We start from the raw sequence: 13,770 nt of genomic DNA, 5'->3' as shown, positions 1-13,770 counted from the left end.
CTCCAAGGTGGCACGCGGCAGGGCACAGTGGCCTGTGGCACTCCAAGGTGGCACGGAGCAGGGCACGGTGGCCCGTGACAGACCAAGGTGGCACACAGCAGGGCACGGTGGCCCGTGGCACGCGGCAGGGCACGGTGACCCGTGACAGACCAAGGTGGCACACGGCAGGGCACGGTGGCCCATGGCACTCCAAGGTGGCACGCGGCAGGGCACGGTGACCCGTGGCACTCCAAGGTGGCACGCGGCAGGGCACGGTGGCCTGTGGCACTCCAAGGTGGCACGGAGCAGGGCACGGTGGCCCGTGACAGACCAAGGTGGCACACAGCAGGGCACGGTGGCCCGTGGCACTCCAAGGTGGCACGCGGCAGGGCACGGTGGCCCATGGCACTCCAAGGCGGCACACAGCAGGGCACGGTGACCCGTGGCACTCCAAGGTGGCACGCGGCAGGGCACGGTGGCCTGTGGCACTCCAAGGTGGCACGGAGCAGGGCACGGTGGCCCGTGGCACTCCAAGGTGGCACACGGCAGGGCACGGTGGCCCATGGCACTCCAAGGTGGCACGCGGCAGGGCACGGTGGCCCGTGGCAGTCCAAGGTGGCACGCGGCAGGGCACAGTGGCCTGTGGCACTCCAAGGTGGCACGGAGCAGGGCACGGTGGCCCGTGACAGACCAAGGTGGCACACAGCAGGGCACGGTGGCCCGTGGCACTCCAAGGTGGCACGCGGCAGGGCACGGTGACCCGTGACAGACCAAGGTGGCACACGGCAGGGCACGGTGGCCCATGGCACTCCAAGGTGGCACGCGGCAGGGCACGGTGACCCGTGGCACTCCAAGGTGGCACGGAGCAGGGCACGGTGGCCCGTGACAGACCAAGGTGGCACACAGCAGGGCACGGTGGCCCGTGGCACTCCAAGGTGGCACGCGGCAGGGCACAGTGGCCTGTGGCACTCCAAGGTGGCACGGAGCAGGGCACGGTGGCCCGTGACAGACCAAGGTGGCACACAGCAGGGCACGGTGGCCCGTGGCACGCGGCAGGGCACGGTGACCCGTGACAGACCAAGGTGGCACACGGCAGGGCACGGTGGCCCATGGCACTCCAAGGTGGCACGCGGCAGGGCACGGTGACCCGTGGCACTCCAAGGTGGCACGCGGCAGGGCACGGTGGCCTGTGGCACTCCAAGGTGGCACGGAGCAGGGCACGGTGGCCCGTGACAGACCAAGGTGGCACACAGCAGGGCACGGTGGCCCGTGGCACTCCAAGGTGGCACGCGGCAGGGCACGGTGGCCCATGGCACTCCAAGGCGGCACACAGCAGGGCACGGTGACCCGTGGCACTCCAAGGTGGCACGCGGCAGGGCACGGTGGCCTGTGGCACTCCAAGGTGGCACGGAGCAGGGCACGGTGGCCCGTGGCACTCCAAGGTGGCACACGGCAGGGCACGGTGGCCCATGGCACTCCAAGGTGGCACGCGGCAGGGCACGGTGGCCCGTGGCAGTCCAAGGTGGCACGCGGCAGGGCACAGTGGCCTGTGGCACTCCAAGGTGGCACGGAGCAGGGCACGGTGGCCCGTGACAGACCAAGGTGGCACACAGCAGGGCACGGTGGCCCGTGGCACTCCAAGGTGGCACGCGGCAGGGCACGGTGACCCGTGACAGACCAAGGTGGCACACGGCAGGGCACGGTGGCCCATGGCACTCCAAGGTGGCACGCGGCAGGGCACGGTGACCCGTGGCACTCCAAGGTGGCACGGAGCAGGGCACGGTGGCCCGTGACAGACCAAGGTGGCACACAGCAGGGCACGGTGGCCCGTGGCACTCCAAGGTGGCACGCGGCAGGGCACAGTGGCCTGTGGCACTCCAAGGTGGCACGGAGCAGGGCACGGTGGCCCGTGACAGACCAAGGTGGCACACAGCAGGGCACGGTGGCCCGTGGCACGCGGCAGGGCACGGTGACCCGTGACAGACCAAGGTGGCACACGGCAGGGCACGGTGGCCCATGGCACTCCAAGGTGGCACGCGGCAGGGCACGGTGACCCGTGGCACTCCAAGGTGGCACGCGGCAGGGCACGGTGGCCTGTGGCACTCCAAGGTGGCACGGAGCAGGGCACGGTGGCCCGTGACAGACCAAGGTGGCACACAGCAGGGCACGGTGGCCCGTGGCACTCCAAGGTGGCACGCGGCAGGGCACGGTGGCCCATGGCACTCCAAGGCGGCACACAGCAGGGCACGGTGACCCGTGGCACTCCAAGGTGGCACGCGGCAGGGCACGGTGGCCTGTGGCACTCCAAGGTGGCACGGAGCAGGGCACGGTGGCCCGTGGCACTCCAAGGTGGCACACGGCAGGGCACGGTGGCCCATGGCACTCCAAGGTGGCACGCGGCAGGGCACGGTGGCCCGTGGCAGTCCAAGGTGGCACGCGGCAGGGCACAGTGGCCTGTGGCACTCCAAGGTGGCACGGAGCAGGGCACGGTGGCCCGTGACAGACCAAGGTGGCACACAGCAGGGCACGGTGGCCCGTGGCACTCCAAGGTGGCACGCGGCAGGGCACGGTGACCCGTGACAGACCAAGGTGGCACACGGCAGGGCACGGTGGCCCATGGCACTCCAAGGTGGCACGCGGCAGGGCACGGTGACCCGTGGCACTCCAAGGTGGCACGGAGCAGGGCACGGTGGCCCGTGACAGACCAAGGTGGCACACAGCAGGGCACGGTGGCCCGTGGCACTCCAAGGTGGCACGCGGCAGGGCACAGTGGCCTGTGGCACTCCAAGGTGGCACGGAGCAGGGCACGGTGGCCCGTGACAGACCAAGGTGGCACACAGCAGGGCACGGTGGCCCGTGGCACGCGGCAGGGCACGGTGACCCGTGACAGACCAAGGTGGCACACGGCAGGGCACGGTGGCCCATGGCACTCCAAGGTGGCACGCGGCAGGGCACGGTGACCCGTGGCACTCCAAGGTGGCACGCGGCAGGGCACGGTGGCCCGTGGCACTCCAAGGTGGCACGGAGCAGGGCACGGTGGCCCGTGACAGACCAAGGTGGCACACAGCAGGGCACGGTGGCCCGTGGCACTCCAAGGTGGCACGCGGCAGGGCACGGTGGCCCGTGGCACTCCAAGGTGGCACACAGCAGGGCACGGTGACCCGTGGCACTCCAAGGTGGCACGCGGCAGGGCACGGTGGCCCATGGCACTCCAAGGTGGCACGGAGCAGGGCACGGTGGCCCGTGACAGACCAAGGTGGCACACAGCAGGGCACGGTGGCCCGTAGCACTCTAAGGTGGCACACAGCAGGGCACGGTGGCCCGTGGCACTCCAAGGTGGCACGCGGCAGACCCCCGCGCTGCAGCTGGCTGGGCCCCGGCTCCTGCTGAGCCCCGTGGCCCGGCGGAGCCCCCGGGTGCCTGGCGGGGCAGGCAGCGGTGCGGGGGGGGGCTGGCAGTGCAGACCCCCGAGGTGGGGCCGTGCCCCATCTCTGTCCCCGCAGCAGCCTGTTCCCAGAGGGCTGGGGCAGCGGGGGGACACCGCCGCGGGCTGGGACTCGCCGGGGACACTCGGGGTGCGAGGCTGATGCCTCTCCCGCTGCAGCTTTCGGGGTGGCGGGTCCCCCTGCCCAGCACCGCAGCACCAGGCTGCTATGGGAGCAGGGACACCCAGCCCTGGGCTGGGATCGAGGGGCTCCTCTGCTCCTTGGCCGCGATGCGGGGCAGGGCTCCGGGCTGCGGTCGCACACACCTGAGGGGTTTGATGGCCCCTGAAGGGCTGTTGCTATTTAAGATGGAAGGGCCGGGGTGCTGATTGAGTGGGTGGGGGGGTTCCTCTGCCTCCGTAAGCTGCCTGGGCTCCTGCTCCTGCTCCTGCTCCTGCTCCTGCTCCTGCTCCTGCTCCTGCTCCTGCTCCTGCTCCTGCTCCTGCTCCTGCTCCTGCTCCTGCTCCTGCTCCTGCTCCTGCTCCTGCTCCTGCTCCTGCTCCTGCTCCTGCTCCTGCTCCTGCTCCTGCTCCTGCTCCTGCTCCTGCTCCTGCTCCTGCTCCTGCTCCTGCTCCTGCTCCTGCTCCTGCTCCTGCTCCTGCTCCTGCTCCTGCTCCTGCTCCTGCTCCTGCTCCTTTCAGAGGCTGTTCTTGGGCTGATAATTAAATTATCTGGGGGTGAGTTTTCTAATGCAGTGTTAGTAACCAGCTGCATCACTTCTGGGAGTGAGGTGTTGGGGGAGCACAAGGGGTGACCTGGCCCTGAGCTGGTGTGGGGTTGGGGGGGTCCTGCAGCTTGGGGGGGGCTGGGGAAGCCCTGCAGAGTAGCACTGTGTGCTCCCCCAGGCTGAGAGATCCCGGAGCCATGTCCCTTACAGACAGCACTGACATCGACAGCAAATCTGAGAAGCCCCTGTCCCTGATCTGGGGTAAGGCACAGGGTCCCCCCAGCAGCACCCCTGTGGGGCTGGGGGCTGCACTGGGCTGCTCCCCCTCCCCTGTCCCCCCAGCCTGGAGCAGCCCTGCTCTGACACCCGCCTGTCCCCAGGCTGTGAGCTGAGCTGCGAGCGGGACTCCTACACCTTCCAGGTGCCAGAGGAATGGCAGTGCGAGCAGCAGCTGGCCCTGCGGACGGTAGGTGGTCCCGGTCTCCCCCCAAATCCCTGGGGGTCGTGGGCGAGTGGTGCCCAGATGCCACGGGGGTCATGGGGCGATGCTCTTCTCGCTCCCTAAAGATCTGCCTGGGGGAGATGGCGCGGGATGAGTTCCACGTGGTGGAGATTGTGCCGGCCGAGGAGGGCGATGCTCGTGCCCCGGTGCCCCTCGCCACGCTGAAGCCCTCTGTGCTGCCCATGGTGAGTGCCCAGGGCGGGGGCTGCCCCGGGGAGGGGGCTTGCTGCCGGTGGGTGCTGCCACCCTCCTCTCTTCCAGGCTACCCTGGTGGGAGTGGAGCTGACGCCTCCGGTCACCTTCCACCTGAGAGCCGGCTCTGGCCCCGTCTACATCAGCGGGCAGCACGTCTCCAGTAAGTACTGGGGTACCACTGCCCCCTGACACCTCCCTGGGAGTGGGGGCTCAGCTGGCCTCTCCCGCAGTGATGCCCAACCTGTCCTGGGATGAGGAGGAAGAAGAGGAAGAGGAGGATGCCGAGGAAGAGGAGCCAGCAGAGGAGTTCCCTGAGAAGCCCCCCAAGGGTCAAGCTGCCAAGAAGAGCAGCACGGCCAAGGTAAGCACCCCCTTGGCTGGGGACGCGGTGTGCGGAGGGGTCCCCGTGCCGCGGGGGGGCCGGGGACGCGGCCTCCTCTGCTGGGAGCTTTCCCGTGCCCCGACCCCAGGGATGGGCTGCTCCGCGCTCCCACCGAGCCCCAAACCCCTCTCTGTAATGGGGCTGAGCCGCGATCTTCATCCCTCGGGGAGGAAGAGGCACAGGCTCCGTAGCGAGTCCCCATCCCGCCTGCGCGTGCCTGGCCCCACTGTCTACGTCTTCCTCTCTCTCCCCTAGAAGAGGAGGCTAGAGAAGGATGAGCTGTGAGTATGACAGAGGGAAATGTATCCACCAGCCCTGCCGTGGAGCAGGGGATCCCCTGTGCGGCCGGGACCCCGTACCCCTAATCCCAGCCCTCCCCTTCTCTCCCAAGCAGGAACAACGCCTCCCCCAAGGATCCCCTTCCCAGCAAGGTAGGAGCCGGCCAGGGCATCCCTCTGCGTCTCCCACGTACCCCACCACAGCCAGGCATGTGGGTTAGCACCCGCTGATCAGGACTGGGAGCTCTTGGGGAGGGAAAGGGGCTGATGTGTGATGCTAATTGGCTGCTGAACTCAAAAATGGGGGGGGGGAACGCAGGGCCAGGCTGTCCTGGCCGGCTGTGCCCAGGCTGGGGGCTGCCCGTGCTCAGCCCCAGCCCTGTCCCCGCAGGGGCGAGGAGCCAGCCGGGGCAGGAAGGCAGCGGCAAAGAAGTAGCAGGAGCTGTGGCAGAGCCCAGCCAGGTACGGGGCAGCGGGATGGGGTAGCTGGCTGCAAAGAGTCCCTGTGGGGCTGGGAGGGGGGCCCGTGCGTGCCCCCCATCTCATGGGTGAGCAGGGCTGGGGAGGACCTGGCCCCAAAGCAGGGTCAGCCCAGGTTGCCTGTGTCTAAGACCCTTTTTCCTTCCCTTCCAGGTGCAGAAGAGCCTGGAAAGCTGCTGGTTTGGTGTTGTCCTTCCCCAATAAAGGATATTTGGCACTCCTGGCCCTCTGTGCTGGGGATGGAGGGGTTGGGGGGTGTGGGAGCATCCTCCATCCTGGCTGGGGGATGCTCCTGCCTCTCCCCAGGGCTGTGAGGAGCCTTGTGCCCACTGCCCTGGCTCTGCCATGCTGCCTACCTTGGCAGCATCCTTCCCCTCGGGTTTGGGGGGCCGGCGGCAGCCCCCCTCCCCGCCGTCCTGCGCGGGGTAACAAGTGTTGCTTGTGAATAGGAGACAAAGGGGGATTACCGAGCAGCAGGGAGATGATTATAACCCATTGACCTGGCCTTGGTCTGCAGGCAGCAGGTATTTGTGGAGGGTCCGGTGCCCCTCGGGAGCGCGCGGAGGACTGCTGTGTCTCAGATTGGCTCCGAGAGGGGAGCCGAGCCCGCCACAAAGGCAGGCTTTAGTCTGCTCTAGGTGTGGGGCAGGAGGGCTGAGCCCCTGGGGGATGCCAGGGCTGGGCGGGGGGGGGACCCCAGCCCCATCTACGGGGAGCGAGGTGCCCTGTTTGGGATGCGAGGACGGGGCCGGGGGAGCTGCCGTGCTGGGTACGGGGGATGAGGGGCTGCCCTCACAGGGCACGGTCCCCAGAGGGTCTCGCCTGCGAGGGCCACACGCAGAAGGCTTTGACGGGCAGCCCTGTCCCTTCGGCCTTTCCTCACCCTGCAGGGGCTGCTTGCACAAGACGGCCCCCCCACCAGCGCGTTGACAGCTCCCCAGGACCCTCTGCCCCAAACCGGGGGGGGGGGGCACACGCCGGGAGTGATGACTGCTCCGTGGCCATCAATCATCCCCTGCGGCCCCCGAGGGGTGCTGAGCCCGGGGATGGCATGGGATGGGGGGGTGTTTGCACATCCCCATGGGGATTTGGGGTGGAAGGGGACCCCTGAGCTGGGGGATGCGGTGCTTGTGGCTATTGGGAGCTGCAAACTGTGTTTCGGGCCGAATTCCTGGCCCAGGAGGTGAGAAGGCATCAGGGGAGGTCTAATTTGGGTTGTTAGCACCGAATCAGGCCCCCCAGCCTCCTGCAGATGGGGGTGCGGGTACCCCGCTGCTCTCTGGGGCCTGATACCCCACCTTGCACTGATAGAGAAACTGAGGCACAAGCATGGAGGCAAGTGGTTTCTGTACTGAACCCCTCATCCCGTGTGCTGTCCCCTCTGGGAGACCCCACAGGGGTGTTTTACCCCCCGGGGTGTTACCCCAGCTCCCTGCCAGGCTATTTATAAGGCACTTAGCACCTTCCTGGCCGAGCAAATGGAACATGGAGGGATGCCCAGCCTCCTGATGGGGCTGGGAGCGGGCAGGGGAGAGAGGGGAGCTGTCTGCGGGTGTGCGGGGGGGCTGCGACAGGGCCCCCAGAGCCCCCCGGCAGTAAACCAGCCGGTTAAAAACCGCTGCGGTGCTTTTCTCTGCGTGGTGCACAGACCAGGGCCGTGCCTCGGTGAAAGGAGGGTGACAAAAAGCATCCTCTGTGTCAGCGCATCCCTCCCGGAGGCCTGGGACGGTTCTCCCCGCAGCGGGGGCTTTTCCCACCCCTGGTACCGTCACCGTGCCCCACAGCATCACCCCCCCCATCTCCCATAGCCCGGCATCCTCCCCTCTGCAAGGCGAGGCGGGGGGGCTTTGCCACCCCTGGTGACGGGGACACCCCGAGTGGCTGAGCCTCTCCCCCGTCCCCTCCTCCTGCCCCGGCCCCTGCTAGGTCCGATCCTCCTTCCCTCCGCTCTGCCGACTGCCTCCCGGAGAGGTTCGGCCCCTCTTCGCACAGGCTCTCCCCACCTTTAAAGGCAGCCGCTTCGTGCATCGCCCACCCGCCTCCCATCACCAGGCCGGGACCGGGAGGGTGCTGCTGGCTCGATGGCGTGGGGGGCTCTGGGTGCTGCCCGTGGCGGTGGGCAGCCCTGCCCTGCCCGCAGCCACCCTTCCCGCTAGCTGCTGCCGGAGGGAGACGCAAACCGGGGACTAGCCCAAGGACGGGAGGCTGATGGGGTGGGGACGCAGGGGACAGGATGGATCTGGATGTCCCCAAGGCGTAGGACGTGCAGCCCCCAGGGCCGGAGGAGGAGGAGAAGACCCAACCCTGGCTGCCTCCCCCATGCTCCGTCGCCGCTGCTGCTCCGGAGACGTTGGCATCGCACGTGGGCTCACCGGCGTGGCGGCAGCCTGGGTTTCACCTGGTTTTTCCCTCGCCCGCCCCGAGCGAGGGGATCACCCGAGGAAGGAGGGGACAGGCTGCTCCTTGGCTTTCCCTGCCCCGGCGGGGATGTGCCGGCGGTGAGGGAGGGCAGGTTTGCAGAGAGCCCGTGGCAGTGCCTTCGTTTCATGCCGGTGTCTGGGGGGCTTCGGCGAGCGCCATGCAGCCCATCAGCCTGCAGAACCTCTCCATGTAAGCCCTGCGTGCCGCTTCTTGCAATTCTTTGCAACCCGGGTTTATCAGTAGTTTATTCTTAGTGCCGTTAGACACGGCTATTCCTCGCGGGGCGGGGGGGGGAAAGAGAAAACAACTAACCCTGAGCCAAACACCCTGTTTCTCTCCCTTTCTCTTTTGTCTCCCGCTGCAGATGTTTCCAGCTCCTCATGTTCTCCTGTCAGACCCAGGTACGTGGATCTATTTTACTAACCTCGCGGCACATCTGGCCGCACCGCGGAGCCGGGGCTGGGCGAAGGCACCCGCTCCGCGATGCGCTGAGCTAACAGTTTGCTTCGGGGATGTCCTTTGCTCTGGCGGGGGGCTTTCCCGGTGGTCCGGGGGGACCGGTGCGTGCCCACCCCAAGTGGTACCCAGCTCCGGGCAGGGGAACGATGCTGCGAAGGCGCCCGTGGGGCTGGGTCCCCACCGGAGCTGGCTGTGCCCATCGGCGGGGGCCGCAGCGGGCCGGCACTGGGGTATCTGCGGTGGGGTTTCCCATCTGCCTGGGGCCGGAGGGCCTGGGCAAGGTCAGCGGGGAAGCCCTCCCGGGGCAGGCGATACATTTCTTGCAGCCTTGCTCGGGGAGGGACGTTGCCAAGTCCATCAGCCTTGAGCTCTCGGGGCCGGACGCTGCCCTCGCTCGCGCTGCCGACGGCTGCCGAGGGGGTTAACGGGGCAGAGCGGGTTCTGGTCCCCCCACCAGCGGGGTGGTGTGAGGTTCGACACCCCCCTCCCCTCTCCCTTCCACCCTCTCAGGCTGCACCATCCGTCCCTTTTTGTGCGCTTTAGAAAGGCAGCGGCTATTAAAATGCACTGTTCCATATCAGCACCCTCTGCTCCAGAGCCCGAACAAAACCCCCGTAGCTGCCGGCCCCAGCAGCCTTAATACGTGCTCAGGACTTTTTTTTCTTTTTTTCTTTTTCTTTTTTTTTTTTTTCTTCCCCAAGGTAAATGCTTTTATTTCTTTGAAAATGAGAGGGGAAGGGAACTGCCTTTGATGGAGAGGGGCCGCCCCCCCAGCCCACCTCCTCGGCCAGCTCCAAAGGCTTTAAAGTGGATCCGGGCAGGAAATGAGTCCCCAGGAGCACACAAAGGTGGTGGGGAGCTGGGGGGGGTGCAGGGGGGGCAGGCAGTGCCCCCCACCATCCCGCTGCTCCCCATCCTGCAAGAGCAGGCAGGGCTGGGTCCCCTCGTGCCGCGTCCCCTCGTGCTGGGCTTCACGCCCAGCGAGGCGATGCCGCAGACAGGGGATGCGGGGCGGCAGGTCCCGCGCACCCGGGCGATGCTGTGCACCCCGAACTGGGGAGCCAGACCCCGAATGCTCCCTGGGTCTCCCCACAGGATGAGCTCCCGGAGCGTGTCCCCCTGCCCACGGCCCTTTCGGAGCTGGTTTTTGGGCCGGCGTCCCTTGGGCGGCGCAGCCGGCTGCGGTGCTGCCCTGAGCCCCGGCTTCCCACTTGCACCGGGGTTAAACCAAGTCTTCTCTCCAGATATGCGTTGAGAGGCGCTGGTTGGAGTCCGGTGTGGGGATGGGGGCTGACCACCAGCACTAATCCCCCCCTCCCCAGCTCATCTGCAGTAATTAGCTGCCGTTTACCATACAATAACCCCTGTGTGTTTGTGCTGCCCGGTTAGCGTAAGCCACGGAGCTGGTTGGGGTCTGCAAGGTGTTTTATTCCTCCGGCCCCAGGGCCAGTGCGTGCTCGGGGTGGACTGGGAGGGGACGGCTCTGCTCCTGGGACACCCAGCCCAGCTTTAGGTGGGTCTCACCCCCCCCCACGAGGGACCCAGTGGGTGTTTTGCAAGCCCTTGCATCCCAGCCTGTCCTCAGTACCTGCCTGGGAGCAGAGCCCGAGCAGGAGATGCTGCCGAGTGTCCGGCCGGCCCTGGGGCATGGCTGGGAGCAGCAGCTCGACCCCGCTCCCGAGGGAATGGCCGGCTGTGCCCGGAGGAGAGCATCCTTCCCTGCGAGCCCCTGCATCCTCCTCATGCGCGGGTTGCAAAGCAACACCTCTGCCTCTCCCTGCCCACAAAGCCAGTCGCTCTCTGTCCAAAGCATCCGCTCGGTGCCTTCGTCGCGGCTCAAAGGGGACCAGCTTGGCTGGCGATGGCTGGGAGCTCTCCCTCGCCCACGGACGGGGTGGCGGGTGGATCTCCGTGTCCCCTGGGGCCAGCCCCAGCCCTCCCGCCCCACCGGGCTCCCCGCTCCGTCCCCTTGCCGTCGGCTGTCCAAAACAAATTGATTTTATTTTTCCCTTTGTAAACAAAGGGGGAGAATCAACCGTCTCCTAATTTTAACCAGTACGTGAGGGACCAGGGTGCCATGACCGACCAGCTGAGCCGACGGCAGATCAGGGAGTACCAGCTCTACAGCCGGACCAGTGGCAAGCACGTCCAGGTGAACGGCAAAAGGATCACCGCCACCGCCGAGGACGGCAACAAGTTCGGTAAGAGCCCGGAGGGGTTTATCTGCAGCCCAGGACAGCTCATGCAAGGGCTGGAAAAGGCTGGGGAAATGTCTCTTCCCAGAGGAGTTTTGCAGGGGGAATTAGGGGTGTGGGGAGGTTTTAATTGCCCCAGCTAGCTGGCTTTATACCCAAAAATCCCCCAAATAATTCCTGTGAGAGCGTGGCTCCCAACCAGCCAGCCCTGACCTCGAAACTTCCAAAATCATGTGTTTCTCTGATACCATGCAGCTTCCATAAGCCCTGTCGTCTTTAGGGCTTTTGCTTTCTAATCTCTTCCTGGCATGAGACAGGCAACTTTTTCTGGAGGAGAATCACCTGATCCCGGTATCAGCCTCTTAAATATCCGTGCATGGTGGGCAGTGCAGAGAGCCCACCCCAGCCGCATCACCCTTCCCCGCAGGGTTTGGCCCTGACGCCATGCTGACGGGCACCACAGCCCCGCAAGGGCCAGGCTGGCATCCCCAGCATCTAAAAGCTTCAAGAAAGGCTTTTCAAAGCCCGGTGACCAGCAAGGCTGACTCGCCACCTTTCCAGGTCTTTCCCTGAATTCTCCCTGCCGGCTCGGGCGCGGGGCTGCCGGGAACGCAGGACCCGCCGGGGTCATTGGTTTCGGTGTCGGCTCCCAACCTTTGCAGCCACCCCTGTGTTGTAGAGAAACAATGAGGACGAGGATAATTAACCTGCCGGGTGCTGGACTCGGTCTAGCCCTGGAGAACCCATTGAATCGCTGACAATGCGGATGTGCCGGGGCGGGTAGGAAGGGGCCGTTGCTCTCCCCGGCGCCTTCATCAAACGCCCGGTTTGACTCTGCTGGGTTTTAACAAAGGCCCTTTAGCATCATGGCTGGGGAGCATCCCTGCCCTGCCCCGGCTGCGGGGGCTTGCCGTCCTCCCGGCCCCACCGGTGAAGGGCAGGGCGGGATGCTGGGGGGCGAGACGGAGGCAGGGGGAAGGGGACAGGGGTGGTTTGGATGCCAGTAGCCCGTGGCGGGGTGCCGCAGCCCCCGTGGGACACTTCCCCCTTGCTGCCCTCCTCGCAGCCAAGCTCATCGTGGAGACGGACACCTTCGGCAGCCGCGTCCGCATCAAGGGGGCCGAGAGCGAGAAGTACATCTGCATGAGCAAGCGCGGCAAGCTCATCGGGAAAGTGAGTCCCGGCCCCCCCACGCTTGCCCCTCCGCGTGTCCCCGCTCCCCGGAGCTCAGCCCGGGCACCCCGCTGAGCAGCTGGAGCCGGGATACTCGGCCAGGCTGGTCCCCGTGTCCCCGCTCCCAGGGGCTGTGTTGGTGCAGTGGGGGGCTCTCCCTCCTCCCCCCAAGCTGCCGGTCCCCCTTCTCCTCCATCAGCACCGCGCTGCTCGGCCCGGCTCCCGCAAGGAGAAGCCCCCCGGGAGCTGGTCCCGGTGCATTGGGGTCAGTGCCACGGTGAACGTGGCAGGGATGGGGTGGCAGGGGGGTGGCAGCACCTCGTGGGTCCCATCCCCAAGTCCCCAACCCCATCCTTGCGGGTGCTAAATGCCCCTCTCCTCCACCCGCAGCCCAACGGCAAGAGCAAGGACTGCATCTTCACGGAGATCGTGCTGGAGAACAACTACACGGCTTTCCAAAACGCCCGCTACGAGGGCTGGTACATGGCCTTCACCCGCAAGGGCCGGCCCCGCAAAGCCTCCCGCAGCCGCCAGAACCAGCGGGAAGCCCACTTCATCAAGCGCCTGTACCGCGGGCAGCTGCCCTTCCCCAACAACGCCGAGCGGCAGAAGCAGTTCGAGTTCGTCGGCTCGTCCTCCCCCACGCGCCGGACCCGCCGCACCCGCGCCCCTCGCCCACGCACGTAACGCCCGGACTCGCCCTCTGCCGGGCCCTGCCCTCCTCATCCTCACAGCCTTCAGCCTCACCAGACTCTGCCCCGTCTCCTGGCACCCTCCGGCACTGTTTCTTCCCCCCTTCTTTTTCTGAAGATGCTCTATTTTTATACTCCTCTTGGGCACCGCGAATAGGTTGGGGAGCGCACGCTTCGGGCACGGTCACTGGTGTCTACAGCCCCACGCCGGGGTGCCTTCATCCCTGGAGCAGCCTGCGGTACCCACGTTCACCACCTGCTACCTTTGCCTCTTCCCCTTGGCAGCCCCTCGGAGACTTGTCCCCATGCTACCAAGGCCTGGGACCCCCGGCCACGTTCCCATCCCCACAGACGTCCCTCTCGGTGCCAGGGATGGATGGGACCGGCCCTGAGACTGCGGGATGTCCCCACCCGAGCCCCATGGAGAGCCTGTCCCCAGCCCCAGGCCCGTGGGTTGCTGCGCCCATCCCTGCGAGGGGTCCTACCCGTGGGTGGCCAAGTGATGGGGAGTGTGGGGTGCTGGTCTGTCCGTCTGCCTGTGCAGCTCCATGCCAGGGGTGCCCGGGCATGCAGACACCGGGGCCAGCACTTGTGTCCCCGTGGCCGTGGGGTCTCTGCGTTATTTATTGGAGGGGAAGGTCTGTGCCCTCTCCCGGTGGGTGGCACCGGGGTGCTGGTGGCGTGGGGACACGTGTGGGTGCCCGCCAGGCTCCGCTGGCCAAAGAGAAACTGCCTTTAGGTTATTTTTATTGTTTTTGATTGGTTGTTTGTGTGTTTTTACAAGCTCTGCTGTTTCCTTTATGAGTCAGTTTTAGGCCTAAACAGTTAGACTTTGGAGTTTATTTGTGTAAAGGAGGAAACC

General features: G+C 66.4%; 2 protein-coding genes across 2 annotated transcripts; both read left to right on the top strand.

Annotated features, from left to right (window-relative positions):
- The first annotated feature begins 4,293 nt into the window (after nt 1–4,293).
- On the top strand, nt 4,294–6,157 carry NPM2 (nucleophosmin/nucleoplasmin 2). The gene is made up of 9 exons (XM_072846193.1): nt 4,294–4,392; nt 4,512–4,597; nt 4,699–4,818; nt 4,895–4,988; nt 5,059–5,189; nt 5,466–5,491; nt 5,605–5,641; nt 5,880–5,950; nt 6,122–6,157. The coding sequence occupies exons 1-8, from the start codon at nt 4,329–4,331 to the stop codon at nt 5,922–5,924; spliced, it is 603 nt and encodes a 200-aa protein (XP_072702294.1). The 5' UTR covers nt 4,294–4,328; the 3' UTR covers nt 5,925–5,950; nt 6,122–6,157.
- A 2,603-nt stretch (nt 6,158–8,760) lies between these two features.
- FGF17 (fibroblast growth factor 17) lies at nt 8,761–12,903 on the top strand. Its single transcript, XM_072846176.1, has 4 exons — nt 8,761–8,790; nt 10,905–11,049; nt 12,110–12,216; nt 12,607–12,903. Exons 1-4 carry the CDS (start codon nt 8,770–8,772, stop codon nt 12,901–12,903), a joined length of 570 nt encoding a protein of 189 aa, XP_072702277.1. The 5' UTR covers nt 8,761–8,769.
- Nucleotides 12,904–13,770: the final 867 nt, after the last annotated feature.

This window comes from Ciconia boyciana, chromosome 25 (genome assembly GCF_034638445.1).
Source record: "Ciconia boyciana chromosome 25, ASM3463844v1, whole genome shotgun sequence".
Taxonomy (NCBI): Eukaryota; Metazoa; Chordata; class Aves; order Ciconiiformes; family Ciconiidae; genus Ciconia; species Ciconia boyciana.
The sequence above is the reverse complement of the archived record's forward strand: the minus strand, read 5'-3'. Positions and strand labels throughout refer to the sequence as shown.